Below are 18,763 nucleotides of genomic sequence, written 5' to 3'. Positions count from 1 at the left end.
AATACATTAAAAAAAAAAAAAACTACAAAAAAAAAAAAAAAAAATCAAAATCAAAAAATCAAAATTAAATTTTTATAAAAAAAAAAAAAAAAACAAAACAAACCCAACAACATCCATATTATAATCAAAAATAGACATTCAAATAAACTCGCCATTTTTTTTTTTTTTATTTTATTTTTTTTTTTATTTTATTTTGTTTTTTTTTTTTATTTTTTTTTTTTATTTTTTTTATTCAGTTCCAAATCAAATCCAATCCAATCCAATCAATATAAAATTTTAAATTACAATATTAAAATTTAATATTAATATCAATTAATTTTATTTTTATTTATTTTTATTTCTTCTTTTTTTTTTTTTTTTTTAATTTTTTTTTTTAAAATTTAATTATTTTAAAATTAATTTAATTCAAAAATAGTAATCGAAAATCCAACGACTTCAAATCCAACTTCAACGACAGGTTTAAATATTAATAGTTTAAGTAATAGTAAAACAACTAAATCCAAACCACCACATCATCCAAAATCATTAGAGTCAAAAAATCATGATAAAACATCTTCAAGTCCAATAAAATCAATATTTAAATTAAATTCAAAAGTAAAAGATAAATCAGATAAATTAGATAGTATAAATAATAACAATAGCAATAGTAGTAGTAGTAGTAAAAGTCGTCCAACGACACCTATATTATCACCTATATCCTCTCCAATTATATCACCTGTATCATCACCTGTAACTTCACCATCATCATCATCACACTCAAAGATATCACCATCAACTTCACTTGAAAGAATTAGTGATCTTATACCAATTTCATCACCAAATAATAATAATAATAATAATAATAATAATAATAATAATAATAATAATAATAATACAACAACCACAACCACCACCACCACCACAACAACAACAGCAATAACAAACACAACCGACACTGTACAAAATCAAAATTTAATTTATGACCTTTTAAATACAATTGATAATAACGAGGAAATGGATAGATATAATAATGTAAATAATAATAATAATGGAAATACATCACCAATGTCGGTGGTGGTATCAAATAATGATCAACAAACTGTAACATATGGATTTAAAGTACCAGAATTAAATATATCAAAATTAAATGATTCAACAACAACAACATCAACATCAACAAATAATAATAGCGGTAATTTAGGTACAAGTATTAATAATAGTAATAATAAGAAATTAAATCAAATTTTAGGAGCATCAGAAGATGTATTATCAAAAAAACAATTATTAAAACCAAAAGATTTATCAAAACAAAATAAAATTGGTTTGTCAATATTTTCAAAACATTTACGTTCAATGAAACAAAATGATGAACACCAACAAAGAAATAGTTTTAATCAATTTTGGTTAGAAGGTTCAACTCATAGAGAACGTCAAGATCAAGTACCATTAGATGAAAAACAAAGACATCAAATCACTTCTTTAGGTAGTTATGTTTCAAATTTAGTTATTAAAGGTTTATTAGCTTCTGCAACTCCAATTGTACCACCACATTTAGAAAAGTAATTATTATTATTATTATTATTATTATTATTATTATTATTATTATTATTATTATTATTATTATTATTATTATTATTATTATTATTATTATTATTATTATTGTTAATAATAAGAGAAAACAAAAATTTTAACTTTTTTTTTTTTTTTTTTTTTTTTAAAAAATAGATATTCATCATGTGTATTATTTGCAGATATTTCAGGATTTACATCACTAACAGAAAGATTAGGTAATCATGGTAAAGAAGGTGTTGAATTATTAACAAAGAATTTAAATTCATATTTTACAATACTGATAAAGATAGTGAAAGGATTTGGAGGTGATATTGTAAAGTTTGCAGGTGATGCAGTATTAGCACATTGGCCAACCAATGGAGAGTTGATAAATAGGGTTAGAATTGCATGTGAATGTTCATTGGCATTACAAAAGAAGTTACATAATTTCCCAGTGCCAGGTGGATTCTTAACATTGCATATTGGTATTGGATGTGGTGATATTAGTGGGGTTTACGTTGGTGGTTGTAAAGAGAAAGTAGAGTTTTTAATTTGTGGTGAAGCATTAATTCAAGCTACTCTATGTGAAAAGGAGGCAGAGTCTGGGGAGATCTATGTATCACCAGCCACTCAAGAAAAGATGAAACCATATGCAACCTTTTCACAAAAGAAACAAAAACATAACTACAAATTGGAATCGATAACAACCCTTTTGGAGAAAGATTTAATCAATGATTTCGATTTCCTCTCAACCATGGTTGGCTCTCAAATCAATCATAAATTCTTACAAGAGTTACCACTACTAATGGATATGGAGGATTCTTTGAAAAGATTCGTACCAAATGCAGTTCACAATCAATTCAAAAATGATTATTTGGCAGAGTTACGTTATATCACTGTGTTATTTATGAATTTATCCTATGGTACTCCAAATCCAGACACAGATTTAGATAAACTTCAAAATATTGTATTTGAAAGTCAAGCGATAGTTTATAAACATGAAGGTACAGTTCGTCAATTTATAGTGGATGATAAGGGTTGTGTCCTGATAGCAGCATGGGGTGTACCACCTTATTCACATGAGGACGATCCATCACGTGCAGTTGAAGCTGCAATGGAGATTGTGGTAAATGTTTTCAAATTGGCAGTGATTTCATCGGTTGGTATCACCACTGGTAAATGTTTTTGTGGTGATGTTGGTAGTGATGAACGTAGGGAATATGCCGTGGTTGGTGATATTGTAAACTTGGCAGCACGTTTAATGTCACATTCACAAGGTGGTGTACTTTGTGATGAAGAAACCTCGAAAACTGCAAAAATGATTGAATTTGTTAAATTGGCAAATCCAATCAAAGTCAAGGGTAAAGTTGCCCCAATCAATGTTTATAAACCAATTAAAAAATTACAATCAATGAAAAATTCATCACCACGTCATATGATAAAGAATAAAGGTATCATTGGAAGACACACTCAATTACGTCAAATGGCAAATATAATCGATCAAATCACAAGTAATTCTGGTCCAACTCATGTCGCAATCATTGAAGCTGAAGCTGGTTTAGGTAAATCTAGATTAATCTCTGAAATTAAATATTCATTTTGTATGGATTTAAAAATGTTTAAAGCAAGTGGTATTCAAATGTCTGAATCAATCTCATTTTATATTTGGAAACAAATTTTATTACAATTTTTAAAAGATGAATCAATTAATGGTTATCAATCATTTTCTGATTTTAATTTTACTCAAATTCAATTATTAAATCAAGTTTTAGATATAAATATAATCAATAATAATAATAATAATGGCAATGAAAATAATGAAAAATTACCAATAGTTGAACAAAATCAATTACAAACATCAGTTATTAAATTAACATCAGAAGAATTAAAAGAGAATCGTAGATATTCAGCACAACAAAGAGCAGAATCATTACAATTGACAATGATGAAAATTTTAACAAAAGCAATACCAACTGGTAGTATTATTGTAATTGATGATGCACAATTTATGGACAGTGCAAGTTGGACATTAACATTGAATGCTGTTAAAAATTTAGCAAATTGTTTAATAATCATTTCATTACGTCCCTCAAAAGATGGTATACCCTATGGATTCAGTCAATTACCAACAGAGTTGGTAACGAAAATTCAATTGGAACCATTGAATGGTAAGGTTGAAACCACACTATTGGTAGAGAGAATGTTAGATTTTCCAAGTGATGAAAGTGGTATACCAGATGAAATCATTGAAGAGATCTATAATCGTTCACAAGGTAATCATTTTGTAATTGAGGAGATGGTGAATGGTCTAATTTCAAATGGACTAATCGATGAAGCATCTTCAAGATTCATTAATCCTAAAGAGGCAATTGACCATGTTAGACTATCATTACCACGTACTGTAACATCATTGATCACTAGTAGAGTCGATAGATTATCACCCATTCAACAATTGGAGTTGAAAATTGCCTCTGTAATTGGTATGCCTTTTACTGTTGATTCACTTCATCGTATTCTACCATTGGATGCAATTAGTAAACAAGATTTAGCAAAAGATTTAGCTGTATTGGAAAGATTGGATTTCATTAAATCAACAACTATTAATACTCAACAACAATTACTTCAACAATTACAACAACAACAACAACTTCAAAAACAATTATTAAATAATCAAGCTGATCATAGTTCATATAAAACTAATAATGTTTTATTATTAGCATCACAACCAAATATTAATAATAACAATAACAATAATAATAATAATAATAATAATAATAACAATAATAATGCTAATGAACAACCATCAACTCCAACTTCAATTATTAATAATAATTTATTATACTCATTTCATCATACTCGTACACAAGAAGTAATTTACGATTTAATGTTATTCTCACAAAGAAGGGAGCTTCATCAAAAGATTGCTAAAGTTTTAGAGGATACTTGTACACCACAACATTCTTTATTCATTTCATTGGTTCATCATTATCATTCAGCTCAAAATAATTCAAAAACCATTGAATACGCAACGAAAGCTGGTGTTTTGGCCCAAGCTGAAAATAATAATAAAGAGGCAATTAAATTCTTTCAACTTGCTCTAAAATGTATGGAACAAGAATTCATTGCAGAGGAAGAAGTTAAAATTCATAAAAAATTACATCGTCGTTCTTCCTCTCAAAATTTAAAAGATGCTGTTAGTATCTCTTCAAATTCAAATAATCCAAATAATATTTCATTTCAAGATTTAATGGATTCAAATAATTCAAATTTAGTAAATAGTAATTCAAATAATAATAATAGTAATAATAATAGTAATAATAATAGTAATAATAATTCACTTAGTAATTTAGGTGAAGATATAAAAGATAAAGATAAAGAAAAAGAAAAAGATAAGGATAAAGAAAAAGAAAAAGAAAAAGAGAAAGAGAAAGAGAAAGAAAAAGATAAAGAAAAGGATAAAAATAATAATAATAATAACAATAACAATAACAATAATAATACAATATTAAATCCACCAACATTAGCAGATTTAGTTAGTTTAGGATTTAAAAAAGTACCAATTGAAATTATATCAATAACTAGAAAATTAGGTTTAGCATTATTTAATGTTGGTAGATTTAGACAAGCATCTTATCATTTATTGAATGCATTGAAATATTTAGGTCTTGAACCACCAACACCAAAAGATTATTCAAGTGGTGCAAGTAAACCAAAATTAAGAACTTTGGCAAAAGCAGCTGTAAGACAAGATTCAGCTACAAAATTCTTTTCTTGTAATTTAGATATGTTAGAAAAGAGAGAAGCAATTTTATGTTTATTCGTTCAAAGTAAAATTTCATTACATGATTGTTCAAAAACTTTAGATTCTTGGTGTTCTTATGTTTCATTACAACTTTCATTTGATAATAGTCATAGTAGTATTAAAAATAGATTATTTAATAGTTTAGGTAATAATAATAGTAATAATAATAATAATAATAATAACAATAATAATAATAATAATAATAATAATAGTTCAAATAATAATGAACTATCATCAAGTTCAACAACAACAACGACAACAACAGTACAAACATCATTAACAGATTGGAATTTACAAGCTGAAGCATATTCAATTGGTATACGTGTTTTAGGTAATAATGGTGATTCATCAACACCTTTAAAATATTATGCAGAAGTATTATCTAAAATGGATCAAACAAATGGATTTGTTTATGGTAATAGTCATCAAAGTTGGGGTATTTATATGTCTGGTTTAGGTAGATGGGAAGAGGCAGAAAGTGGTTATAAGAAATCGATCGAGGCATCACATAAAACGGGTGATAAAAAGTTGATGGAAGAATCCAATATATTCTTATCGGTTTGTTACCTTTTATTGGGTAGCAATGGTGGAAAGTTATCATTAATCTATCAACAAACCACTAAAGCTTTGGAGAGTGCAAGAAATCGTGGTGATAATCATAATCAAATATTGGCTCTAACAGTGGAAGGTTGTGCATTATTTTACGAGAGACAATTCCAACGTTGTCATACCATTCTACAAGATATTGAACGTTTGGTTGACCTATTGTCAATTAAAGAGCTATCGAATTCTGCTCATGCAAACTATACCATTCTAAAAGCTCAAATTGCAATCAATGAAAAAGATTGGCAATTGGCTTATGATTGTTGTAGACGTGTTTCAATTATCATTAGTAAATGTGATGCCAATAACTTTTCAATGTATGAAGCTTACACTGGTTTACCTTTGGTACTCATTAAAATCTTACAAAATCATCAACATATCTCTGCTACTGCTGTCACTGTCCCCAAATCAAGATTAGTCACCGAAATTAATGATTCCATAACCATTTTGGAAAGATTTGCTGAAACTTTCCCAATTGGTCAACCAAGATTACTTTTGGTTAAAACTTTAATGTTTGCTTTAGGTTATCGTGAATCTGATGATCAAAATAATTTATCTGCATTAAAAGAAGCAAAAGAAAAATGTCAAAAACTTGGTATGTCTTTTGATTTTGTTTGTATTCATAATCCAAATAATAATAATAATAATTCAAATAATAATAATAGTGGTGGTAGTGGTTCACCAAGTGGTAATAATAGTCCAATAAATAAGCGTTATAGTGTTGGTGGTATTGGTAATTATCAACAAGCCAATGGTGGTCAAGATATAAAATCTCCTGTATTATCACCACAACATTCAATTAGTGATTTCCATTATACTGCTGCTGATACTGGAACAACACAACCTTCAGTTCAAATCGGAAGTAGTAGATCTAGACCTGTTAGTGTTCATGAAAATGTAAATTCATCTCAACCACTCAGAACAGTATCATCTCAAGATTTATCTAGTTCATCTTCTGGTTCAAATAATTCCTATAATGGTAGTAGTGATCAACAATCACCTCAATCACCACAATCACCACAATCACCACAATCACCTCAATCACCACAATCACCAAATTCAATAACATCTCAACAATTTTCACCTCCAAATCAACCATCAAATAATGGCGCAAAAAAAGATATTCTAAAAAAGATTGGTATTAAATTTTGGAAAGAATAATTAGAAGAAAAAAAAAAAAAAAACTAAATAGAAAAATTTCAAAAAAAGAAAAAAAAAAGAAACCAAAAAAAAAAATAATAAACAATTGTAAAATAGTATTTATGTATTTTTTAAAAATTAAACTTAAAAATCTACTTTATTTAATCAATTTTTTTGATTTTAAATTATTTTAATTTATTTAGATTTCTCCCCCTCCCACCCAAATTTTGCCAGATTGAAACTTTTAATCACTAAAATAATTTTTTATGCTATTAAAAAAAAAAAAATATAATAATTAAATCCCTAATTTTATTCATTTATTTAAAAAAAATTAAAAAATCAAAACAAATCACTTATATATATTTTTTTTTTTAAAATAATTGAATTCAAAGACAAAAATATGAAAATAGTATACCTTACCATTAATAAAAACAATTTTTCAGATCTTTTTTTCTAAAACATAATCCAAAAAAAAAAAAATCTTTGAAAAGTCAGCGCGAATTTTTTTCAAAATATTTTATTTTTTTTCATTTTTTTTTTTTTTTTTTTCAAGATTCTGACGTTTTAATTTTTTTTTTTTAACTTTTTTTTTTTTCCACTAAACATTATTTAATTAAAAGATACATATTTAAATAAAATAATTGTTTTATTTATATATATATATATATTTTTCTTAATCCAATTAACATGGGTCCTAAAAAACCAAACATACAAGATGAACCAAACCAACCAAATCCAGCAGGAGGCGTAAAACCACCACCAGGTTTCCAACAACAACCACAACATCAACAACAACAACAACAACCAAGAGGTCCACCACCAGGTTTCCAACAACAACAACAACCACAACAACAACAACAACAACAACCACAACAACAACAACAACAACAACAACCAAGAGGTCCACCACCAGGTTTCCATCAACAAGGTCACCCACAAGGTCACCCACAAGGCCAACAACAAGGTCACCCACAACAAGGTCAACAACAAAGAGGTCCACAACAACAAGGTCAACAACAAGGTAACCCACAACAACAACAAAGAGGTCCACAACAAGGTCACCCACAACAACAACAAAGAGGTCCACAACAAGGTCACCCACAACAAGGTCACCCACAACAAGGTCAACAACAACAAAGAGGTCCACAACAAGGTCAACAACAAGGTCAACAACAACAAAGGGGCCCACAACAAGGTCCACAACAAGGTCAACCAAAACAACCAAGTGGTTCTTGGGGTAAGCAGCCACCACAAAATCTTCAACCACAACAACAACCACAACAACAACAGCAACAACAACAACAACAACAAACAACCACTACCACTACTACTACCACTTCATCAAGTTCACCAGCAGCAGCACAGGTTCCAACAATTTCAAGAAAAGATTTAGTCAAAGATGATGATATTGAAAATATTGCAATTGTCCCAGCAAAACCAAGATCAATTCAAAGTCAACCAATTTCTGTTATTACAAATTTCTTCCCAGTTCAAGTAAGACAAAATAGAAGTTTATTCCTCTATCGTATTGATTACGATCCACCACAAGTTGCAAGAGATAGAAGATTCAAGGTTATGAAAGAATTCCTAGCTGCAAATTCTTTAATCTTTACTAAATATGATGGTGATTCTTTATTATTCTCTGCTAAAAAGATTCAAATTAATTCTCAAAATGTTGATGGAGTTCAAATTTTAATTAAATTAGCAAAAGAATTTGATCATACTGATAAATCAATTACTCAATTCTTTAATGTTTTAACCAAATCTGTAGGTTTTTATAAATATAAATTTATAAATATATATTAATATATAAATAATTAATTATTAAATTTTTTTATTTATTTTTTTTTATTAGTTTATGAGATCAATGGGATATTCATTAATGGGTAGAAATTATTATACATCAGTTGGTAAAAGAGATGTACCAAAACACTTTTTAGAAGTTTGGAAAGGTTTTAGTACATCAGTTATTCCAACTGAAGCTGGTACAATGTTATTATGTGATTCAACTACCAAAGTTGTTAGATCTCAGACTGTATTGGAAAGAATTAGATATTTAAATAATAATACCAATAGATGCACCGCTGAAATTGTAAATTCAATTGTTTTAACTCGTTATAATAATAAAACTTATCGTATCTCTGGTATTTCATGGCAAGGTAAAAATTCAAAGGTTACCGATATTATGGAAGGTTCAACTACCTTTTTACAATATTATCAAAAGAATTATCCAAAATATAAAATCACCGATTTAAATCAACCATTATTAAAATCTGAAGTTAAAATGAGAGGTATGAAACAAACAATTTATTTAGTTCCAGAATTAACTTATTTAACTGGTTTAAATGATGAAGTAAGTTTTAAAAATTTTATTAAAATATATATTTTAAATACATATTTTTAAAAAAAAAATATATTAATATTATTTTTTTAAAAAAAAAAAAAAAAAAAAAAAAAAAAAAAAAAAGATGCGTAAAGATTTTCATATTATGAAAGATTTAGCAGAAGAATCAAATGTTGAACCATATAAAAGAATTGATAATTTAAATAATTTTGTTAATGGATTTAATACAAATCCAACAATTTCAAAAGAGTTGGAATCATGGGGTATTTCTTATCAACCAGCTTTAAAAGTTGAAGGTTGTGTATTACAAGCACCAAAGAATGTTCCAATTAATAACGCCAATGCATTGAGAAATGTTAAATGGGTATTCATTGTTGAACAACTTGATTTCCAAAGAGGTGAGTGTCAAAAGAATCTTGATCTTTTCCTTAGAGAAAGTCAATTACAACCACCAACTATTCATCATCCAGTACTTCCAAAGAGTTCCCGTGATATTAAATCAACCATTTACACTGATATTATGGAACAATATGTCAAAAAAGGTGTTAGCTTCTTTTTGATTATTATTCCTCAAAATAATGCAGAAGTTTACAAAGGTATCAAAATGAAGTCATTGATCCAATTCAGAGTTTTAACTCAATGTATCTTTTCTAGAACCTTTGATAAAGGTAGACCAGTCTCTGTCAAATTGAAACAACAAGTGGTTGCCAAGTTAGGTTTAGCACCATGGGGTCTCGGTCAAGATATCTACAAGGGTGTACCAAAGAAAACCATGGTCATTGGTGTCGATGTTGGTCACAATTCAGATATGAAAGGTCATTCAGTGGTTGGTTTCGTTGCAACCATCGATGATAAATTCCAAAAGTTTTTCTCTCGTGCTTACGCTCAAGAACGTCCTGGTAAAGAAATTATTCATTCCCTTGAGGACGCCACCAAAGAAGCTATGAAAAGCTACTTTAACCATAACAATTGTTTACCAGAATTGGTGATTGTTTATCGTGATGGTGTTGGTGATGGTATGTTGGATCTCGTCAATAAGACTGAAATTGCCGCAATGAAAAAAGGTTTTGCCGAAACTCCTTCTTCTTGGGGTACTAAACCAAAATTGGTTTACACTATCGTTAAAAAGAATACAAACGCTCGTTTCTTTACAAACGATAATCAAAAAGCAAATCCTCCACCAGGTACTTTAATCGATTCAAAGATTACCCATCAAAATTGGTACGATTTCTTTTTGGTCTCTCAAGTTGCTTTCAAAGGTTCAATCAATCCAACTCATTACCATGTCTTATTGGATGAACATCAAATGGCTGCTGATTTATTCCAATTCTTTACTTTCCAAATGTGTCATCTTTATTTCAATTTTGAAAAATCTGTTCGTGTACCAGCAAGTTGTCAATTTGCTCATAAAATGGCATTTTTAATTGGTAGAACTGTTGGTCGTAATGTTGATAAAGATTTATCTGATAAATTATATTTCCTTTAAAAATGTCAATTGATAAAAAAAAAAAAAAAAAAAAAAAAAAGTTAAAAGAATTAAAAAAATAAAATAAAAAGATAATTTTATTTAATTGCGATAACATTTTTCTTTTTTTTTTTTTTTTTTTTTATTTAAAAGATAAAAAACTATTAATATTATTATTTTTTATTTTTTTTTTTTTTTTTTAAAATGGTTTAAAAATTAGATATTGGTTTTATCTATTATTATTTTATTTTTTTTATTATAAAATAGTATAAAAAAACTTACTTGAAACATAAAATAAAAAAAATAAAAAAAATGAATTAAAATTATAATATTTTATTATAAATTATTTGATTTTTTATTTGATCAAATTTGAACATGGTTTTTTTAATTTTAAAATTATTATTTCTTTATTATAATTTTAAATATTGAAATTGGGAATGTTATAAAAAAAAAAATAACTGATTGAATTTATGTGGGGTGTGGTAATGACAGATAGATAATAATAATTTGTGGTTTTGTAAAATGAAAATTTTTTTTTTAAAAACAAATTAAAAAAAAAAAAAAAAAAAAAAACTAATATTGATAATATATATTTGTTTTATTATCTGATCCTTCAAAATAAATCGGTATTCAATTTCTTAAATTATCACTATTTGTACAATTGATATGCAAGTAAATAATTGTCTCCTTTGACAAAATAATCAAATGTTTTATTATAAAATTATTATTATTATTTTATATTATTTATTTATTTTTAATTTATTTTATTTTTTTTTTAAAAAATTAAAAAAAAAAAATTATTTAAACAAATTTTTTTTTTTAAAATATCATTTAAAAAATTATAATCTAATCATTTAAATAAAAAAAAAAAAAAATTGTAAATTATTAAAATTGTATTTTATAAAAAAAAAAATTAATAAAAATGAAATTCAATACTATCTTTTTGGTTCTTTCGATTGTAAAATTTATTTTAATCAGTGCACAATCATGTCCATTTAGCCAAAGTATAATTAATGGGGCATCTGCAACTTTTTATACTGCTATCGATGCAGGTAATTGTGGATTTGAAAAATTAAATGGTCCATTGGGTCCTGGTAACTATATGATTGCAGCTCTTGGATCAAAACTTTATCAAAATGGTATTTATTATTATTTTTTAAGAAATAAAAAAATAATAATAATAAGAAAATTTTAACATTTCTTTTTTTTATTACCTTTTTAATAAATTATTATTAATATTATTTTAAGGTGCTCAATGTGGTCAATGTTTTAAAATTTCAAATTCTAAAAATGCTTCAGTTACAGTAATGGCAACTGATTCATGTCATGATGCAGGTTATTGTCAAAGAGATAACCATTTTGATTTATCACCAGCTGCATTTTCAATTTTGGGGCCACAATCTCAAGGTGTATTAGATGGATTATCATATGTAAAAGTACCATGTGAAGTTTCAGGAAATGTTAAAATTATGATGAAAGATGGTAGTAATGATTTTTGGACATCTTTCTTTGTATTCAATAGTAAAGTTATAATTAAACAAGTTTCAATTAAATTATCAAATAGTAATCAATTTGTTCCACTATCCCAAACCACATATAACTACTGGCCAACAAGTATTACTGGTGGACAATTTCATGTTAGAATCGAATCAATTGGTGGAGAATTTATTTATGTAACTATTCCAAAAGTAGAAAGCAGAAAAGTTTATGAAACTTCAGGCCAATTTTCAACATCTTGTTCCAATTTAAATGAAAATAATCCAATTAATTATAAACCTCAAACATTTAATTCTCAACAAACTTCAAACAATCAAAATTCAAATACTCAAACTCCAACAAAACAACCATCTCCAAACTCTCAAAACTTTATTCCATCATATTGCCAACAATATATCCAAAAACCAAATTATATCTTTGCAAAAGAGTCAAAAGAAATGTTGGTACTAAATGAAAATGAAAATATTGAATCAAATTCTTTAAAACTTTTACCAAATTTCTTGTTATTAATATTAATAATATTATTAAATATTAATTTTTAAAATGTAATTTCAAAATTTTTAGTGATATTAATATTAATTATTTATTTGTAAAATATAATTTTTTAGTTAAAATAAAAACCTGTAATAATATTTAAATAAATTTTAATTAAAAAACCCTTTGTTTTTAAATAACATTTTATTTTTAATTAACGTGTTTTCTTCTTTTTTTAAAATACTTTTTTTACATTATTTTTTTTTTTTGCTTAGATAAAATGGTTCATGGTTGTAACTGGGCTGGGCACCTATCTTTTTTAGACTAATACCTTAGTTGGTGTTTTTTTTTGAGTATTTATGTATTTTTTTTTTTTTTTTTTTTTTTTTTTTTTTTTTTTTTTTTTTTTTTTTTTTTTTTTTTTAATATTGGATTAACAAGATTGATATATGTCCATCTGTGTTAATACGAGTTTTATTTAATATTTATTTAAAGGCTTATCATTTAAGCTGAAGGGTTATTTTAATCATATGAATTGATCAAAAGATATAATATTTGGGAGAGATGATTCTGGAATACAATAGTAATTAGCTGTTGTTTTTCTTAGCTTGATCGTTGAAGTGAGAAGGATCTTAGGATCTTTGAAGTTATTATGGTCTTTTGCTGATAAGTTTTTCAGATCTTTTGCTTTTTTGATGTATTCTAGAGTGGCCAATTTGTGCCATTTCTTTAGAAGGGAGCTGTATGATAGTGATTCATCTGTTAAAGGATCTTCACTGTATATTTGATTGCAAATCCAAATCCAAATGTTGTGGAGGATAAGGGCCATTAGGTTTCTATATGCGAATGATCTGGTTAGATCATAGTCTATTGCTTTATAGTTCCATTCAAAGTATTCTTTGTGGAATCTGTGGTTGGCGTAATCTGCATTCACTTCTTGATCTTTTTTGGCTGTCGGTGATAATTTTGGAGTTATTCTATTAATGAAATTGTTATTTTGCCTAATTCTTGTATGGTGCCAGTTTTTACCTTTGCCTGTGGTAATAAAGATGAAATTTTTGAGTTTATTTATTTTTATGAATTGTTTTGTTTTCTTGCATGAGAAGAACAGGTGACCGTATGGGTCTTTGCTCATATCTTCTTTGCAGAGTGGGCATTGTTTGTTGTGAAGGTAGTTTATTGGAAGGCATCTGGCATGGAATCTAAACATTGTGTCTCTTGTTTTAGGGTCTTTTATCTTCAGTATATTGTTGAAGAGTTGATTATAGCTGTAGCCTCTTAAGTTTAGAGATGATTGGAATTCCGTTTTAGGGATGGTTGGATTTTGGTCTTGAATTGTGGTATACCATTCTGCCAGTGAAAGTGGTTGTCCATTTTCGTTTTTTATGGATGTGAGATTATTGTTGAAGATTGCTTTTTTTATTCTTATTTTGTTCCATTCGTCTAAGTTTTCTTTTAGGTATCTGGATGTGAATTTGTTTTTTTGGATCTGATATTCCCAGCTTTTGTGATGAGATGAGTTTGTTTGTTTGGTTTCTAGTGCTAGGATGAACTGGTTTATAATCCAAAGTTTCTGCGCCAGTTGTCTCAATTCTATATTCCAAATGTTCCAGCCTCCTACTTTTAGTGGGTATCTTGCTCTTTTGGCTCTCATTAAATTAATAACTTGAAATCCACTAGCATTTTTGTTGTTTGGTGCCGATAAAAACCATTCGACTAATTTATTGATTTGGTTTAATTCCTCTTCCTTAAAGTTCTCTACATATGAATAGTAGGTTAATTTAGAGAGTGCGAATGCTTTGAGGATGTTGGTTTTGGTTTTGATTGTTGAGTCAGTGGTTTTCCATAGTACTAAGGATGATCTTATTGTGTTTAATATTTCTGGCATTTTTCTTGTTATCCCTTTGCCTGTGAAGAAGTATCCCAAGTATCTTTCTGGATTTGTAGATATTGGAATTCTTTGGTTGGTATTGTCTGGGTTGCCTATAAGAATTGATGAAGATTTGTCGATGTTTAGTTTTGAGGAAGTGGCTTTGCAAAATGAATTGAAGTGTTGTAGTACTAATTCAAGTTGTTGAGAGTCTGGGACCATTGAAGCCGAGTCGTCTGCAAAGCTTTGGAATTTCTCTCTGTGGTTGCTGTTGTTTAGAGGAAGGCCAGTAATTCGGTCATCTTGTAAAATTTTTCTAGCTAAAGCCTCTATTACAAGGACGAACAGGGTGGGTGATAGTGGATCTCCTTGTTTAACTCCTCTTTTGATCTCAAAGGGTATAGTAGTTCTACCATTAATTTCAATTCTTGCTTCAGATTTGGTGAGTAGATTCATTATCAGGTTGATTATATTGGTTGGAATGTTGATGTGTTGTAGTGATCTGAGTATTGAACCGTGTGAGATCGAGTCAAAAGCTTTTTCGAAATCATATAGTGTAATTATTCCGTTAATTCTTTTATCATTACAATAGTTGATTAATTCGTTCATTGATATGATATTATCTATAATGAATCTGCCTGGTACGAAACCTTTTTGATTGTGGTTGATCACTTTCGTTAGTATTGGGATTATTCTATTGTTTATTAGTTTTGAGTGGATTTTATATATACAGTTAGCCAGTGTAATTGGTCTTCTGTTTTTGATTAGTTCGGGGTCTCCCTTTTTAGGTATCGTGATAATGAGGCCTTCTTTGTAATTTTTGCTAATTAGATGAGGATTTCTTAGAGTGTCGTTGAATGCTGAGGCCAGTATTGGAGCTAGTTTTTCTTTGTGTGTTATGTAGAATAAGTTTGGAATTCCATCTGGGCCTGGAGATTTGTGTGGGTTCAATTGTTTTATTACTTCTAGGATCTCTTGTGATGTGAATTCATTTTCAAGGTTGTCCCATGTTGAGTCCCTGGTCACTGTCCAATTTTCCAACATTTCATAATGAGATGGTGGGTCATCTTCTTTGTAGTCATAAAGATTTGAGTAATATTTTACGTATTCTTCTTCGATCAATTCCTGTTTGTTGATTGTTCTACCTTGTGCATCTTTTACTGCGTTGATGGTGAAATCATTGTGTCTTTTCTTGATTCTCGCGGAGATGTACTTGAGTGAGGTTTCTTCGCAATAGTTGTTCAATTCTTGTTTAAGTTGTTCTTCTCTTTTTTTAGATTCATTTATTGCTGAAAGGGTTGCGAAGGCTTGGTCTTTAAATTCTGTCTCTAGTAGGGAGATTAGATTTTTGATGTTTGCCTTATTGTTGTAGTCATTTTGTTTTTGAAATTCTGTGTATAGTTGTTTTATTTTGTTTAGTAAGCTGTTGAGTTGAGAGAAGGAAATAGAGTTATGGTTGGATGACAGCTCCCTTGAATAATCGTTAAGTAGGAAGTCTATTTTCTTAAGCATTATGCTTGAGAGGATTGAGGATTTTTTTAATCTCCATCTGCGCTTGTTCATCTGTATGTTGGGTAGAGTGAAGGTGGTTGATAGGAAGTTGTGATCTGATAGAGGTATGTCATTAATTTTTGGGGGGATTAGGTTCCTTAAGTATAATTGGCTGTAGTTGATTATGCTATTGTTAAGGTATATTCTGTCTAGTCTCCTTTCCAAGATTCTTGTGAGGTTATTGTTTGTGTTGTGTATCGTTCTTGAGAAGGTGGGTCTTTTATTTAGTTGGTCCATATCCATTAGGTTATTTGAAATTCTGATGGCTTCGATTACTGTGGCCATCTCATCTGGGGATTGTGTTGTCAAGTTGCCTTGGTCATCATTTGATGTGTGATTGTCATTGAAGTCTAAACAATTGAAGTCGCCTGCTATGATGTCGATGTTTTTTTTAGGGTTAGACGTTAGGTTGTGGTATTGGTTGTTGAAGTGTTTGTTTAGTGTTGAAGCTAGTGTTTTTCTTTTATCAGGTTGGGCCGGGGCGTATATGGCCAAGATTCTCGTTGTGGTATCTTTTATTAGAATGTCTGATATTATTAGTCTACCTTCTATTATGAATATTGGTGAGAGTTTTATGTTTTGGTTGTTGTGGTTTAGTATTCCTATTCCGTTGCCTCTGTTGGTTGCGCTAATGATGGAGCCAGGAAATAGCTGGTGTGCTTGTGTTGCGTCGGCGTTGAGTTCATTGACTATGGTTATTGCCAATGAGTTTGGGGGGGATTGGGATTTGATAAAGTCTGTTTTGTTTTTGAAGGAGGTGTCAGTGCCCCAACCTCTGACATTCCATTGGTTGATTTTGATTACTACCATTATGAGATGATATCGATCTCCTCTTGGGAGTCGTATAGCTGCGGTTTGGATGGTGAAGGGTAGATACTCTCTATGAAGCTCTCAATGATTCCTTTCCTTTCATTTTTGACAGGTGTCTTAGGGGTGGATGGGATGTAAGGGTTGCTTCTGTTTATTGTTGGTGAGAGTTGGGTGACCTCGTTGTTTGAGTGGATTTCCTCGTTCTTGCGTTTATGTGATGGAGGGATGTTTGGTGTCTTCTCTCTGTTTTCCGAGGATGAATGGATGTTAGTGCTCGTTTTGTTGGCATTGTCTTTTTGGATGGCGTTGGATGTTGTGGTAGTGGTTGTGGTGGGTTTGACAGATTGAGATTCTGCTTGGTTTTTGGGGGGAAGAGGTTGAGAGGACTTTTTTGATTGGGCTTTTTTCTCTTGGGTTGATTGTTTATCAGACTTATTGTTTGCTGGGTTGTTTGTTTGTTGTTGTGGTTTTGGTTGAGAGGATTTGATTGCTATCCTGTTTTGGATGTTGGGAGGATCATCTGTCATCTCATCTTCTAATGGTTCTTCCGTGTTGTTTGACTCTACTTTCTTATTTTTCTTTTGTGAGGAGTAGGTTTTGGTGGCCGTTCTGATGGTAAAGTTGGCGATTTCTGTATTGTGTTGGCCAGATTTCATTTGATCGCCTATTTCGCATTCTATTAGACCGAATACTAGGAGGTGGTCGGTGGAGTATATAGTATGGTATATTGCATAGGGCATTTCTTCTGCAAAGGCAGTTTTGATGAGGGCGTCCACTATTCCTGCCTTTTCTCTTGGAATTCTTACTCTTCCTGTGAGGACGTGGTAGTCTCTACTGGAGGTGATGAAGGTTCCCAATTTGCTTCTATCTCTAATGATATTTAGGAGAGATTGTTCGTTTTTAATCATCAGGTGGATCATTTTTCTAGTTCCTTTGCCTATGTATATCTTGTCGATTGGGATATCGTAGTTTGAGAGTGTTTTTCTCATTTCTTCTAACCCCATGAGATCCATTTTGGGGAATTCGAGTGTAATTGGGTAGAATCCGTTGTTTTTCTCGTAGGTTGAGAGCGCAGTCATGTTCAATATGGTCTCGCAGTATTTGGAGATGTCTTTGAGGCCTATTGATAATTTGGGGTAGGTCTCCTTTATCTCTGCTGTTTTTGTGGAGAATTCCTTAATGAAGTTCTCTGATGCCTCGTCCATATGGGTGGAGGGGTTGGCCATTTTAGCCGCGTCTGCGTAGGAATTCATCTCGATGGGATTCCTTTGAATCGGCGATTTGGTAAGTTAGATCTGTAGATCGTGGTGGATTGGTGATTTTTTTTGAAAGATTGGTTAAAATTGACCGAGATTAAGGATAGAAAAGGATGAATTACTTTTCACGTGTATCTTGTATCCTCTTGATCGCGGTACGGTTTTTTTCGTTTTTTTTTTTTAATACGAGTTTTATTTAATATTTATTAATAGGCTTAAAAACTGGACCCGAACTTCGGAAATTAAAAATCTTTTATAACGTATCGACATCGGCAGGGTTCGAACCTGCGCCCCCGAAGGGATCTGATTTCTAGTCAGACGCATTAGACCACTTTGCTACGATGTCTTTAATGTTGAATTTCAAACAATAGAACCTATTTGATTTTTTTTATTAAAAATACCAAAATAAAAATTTAAAATT

At 29.5% G+C, this 18,763-nt stretch overlaps 5 protein-coding genes and 1 non-coding gene across 6 annotated transcripts in view; 3 read left to right on the top strand and 3 right to left on the bottom strand.

The window, feature by feature from the left end:
- Nucleotides 1–7,096, top strand: part of sgcA (guanylyl cyclase) — a gene marked incomplete at both ends in the record, with an annotated part of 10,031 nt that extends 2,935 nt beyond the window's left edge. Inside the window, 2 exons of the mRNA XM_638127.1 lie at nucleotides 416–1,538; nucleotides 1,705–7,096. Of these exons, the coding sequence (XP_643219.1) occupies nucleotides 416–1,538; nucleotides 1,705–7,096 (6,515 nt within the window). The remainder of the gene's footprint in view (nucleotides 1–415; nucleotides 1,539–1,704) is intronic.
- A 666-nt stretch (nucleotides 7,097–7,762) lies between these two features.
- Nucleotides 7,763–10,905, top strand: agnA (argonaut-like protein; the record flags this gene model as incomplete). The annotated part of the gene is made up of 3 exons (XM_638126.1): nucleotides 7,763–8,842; nucleotides 8,931–9,428; nucleotides 9,544–10,905. The coding sequence occupies 3 exons, from the start codon at nucleotides 7,763–7,765 to the stop codon at nucleotides 10,903–10,905; spliced, it is 2,940 nt and encodes a 979-aa protein (XP_643218.1).
- A 901-nt stretch (nucleotides 10,906–11,806) lies between these two features.
- On the top strand, nucleotides 11,807–12,923 carry expl3 (expansin-like protein; the record flags this gene model as incomplete). The annotated part of the gene is made up of 2 exons (XM_638125.1): nucleotides 11,807–12,023; nucleotides 12,133–12,923. 2 exons carry the CDS (start codon nucleotides 11,807–11,809, stop codon nucleotides 12,921–12,923), a joined length of 1,008 nt encoding a protein of 335 aa, XP_643217.1.
- A 458-nt stretch (nucleotides 12,924–13,381) lies between these two features.
- On the bottom strand, nucleotides 13,382–16,561 carry DDB_G0276313 (hypothetical protein; the record flags this gene model as incomplete). Its single annotated transcript, XM_638124.1, has 1 exon — nucleotides 13,382–16,561. The coding sequence occupies one exon, from the start codon at nucleotides 16,559–16,561 to the stop codon at nucleotides 13,382–13,384; it is 3,180 nt and encodes a 1,059-aa protein (XP_643216.1).
- Nucleotides 16,562–17,085: 524 nt separating this feature from the next.
- DDB_G0276323 (hypothetical protein) lies at nucleotides 17,086–18,165 on the bottom strand (the record flags this gene model as incomplete). Its single annotated transcript, XM_638123.1, has 1 exon — nucleotides 17,086–18,165. One exon carries the CDS (start codon nucleotides 18,163–18,165, stop codon nucleotides 17,086–17,088), a length of 1,080 nt encoding a protein of 359 aa, XP_643215.1.
- A 441-nt stretch (nucleotides 18,166–18,606) lies between these two features.
- Nucleotides 18,607–18,688, bottom strand: tRNA-Ser-AGA-4. The gene has a single exon. It is a non-coding gene; the product is annotated as a tRNA-Ser (tRNA).
- Nucleotides 18,689–18,763: the final 75 nt, after the last annotated feature.

The sequence above is a fragment of the Dictyostelium discoideum genome, assembly GCF_000004695.1.
Source record: "Dictyostelium discoideum AX4 chromosome 2 chromosome, whole genome shotgun sequence".
Classification (NCBI taxonomy): domain Eukaryota; phylum Evosea; class Eumycetozoa; order Dictyosteliales; family Dictyosteliaceae; genus Dictyostelium; species Dictyostelium discoideum.
Note: the sequence above shows the minus strand (reverse complement) of the source record. Positions and strands in the feature narration are given on the sequence as shown.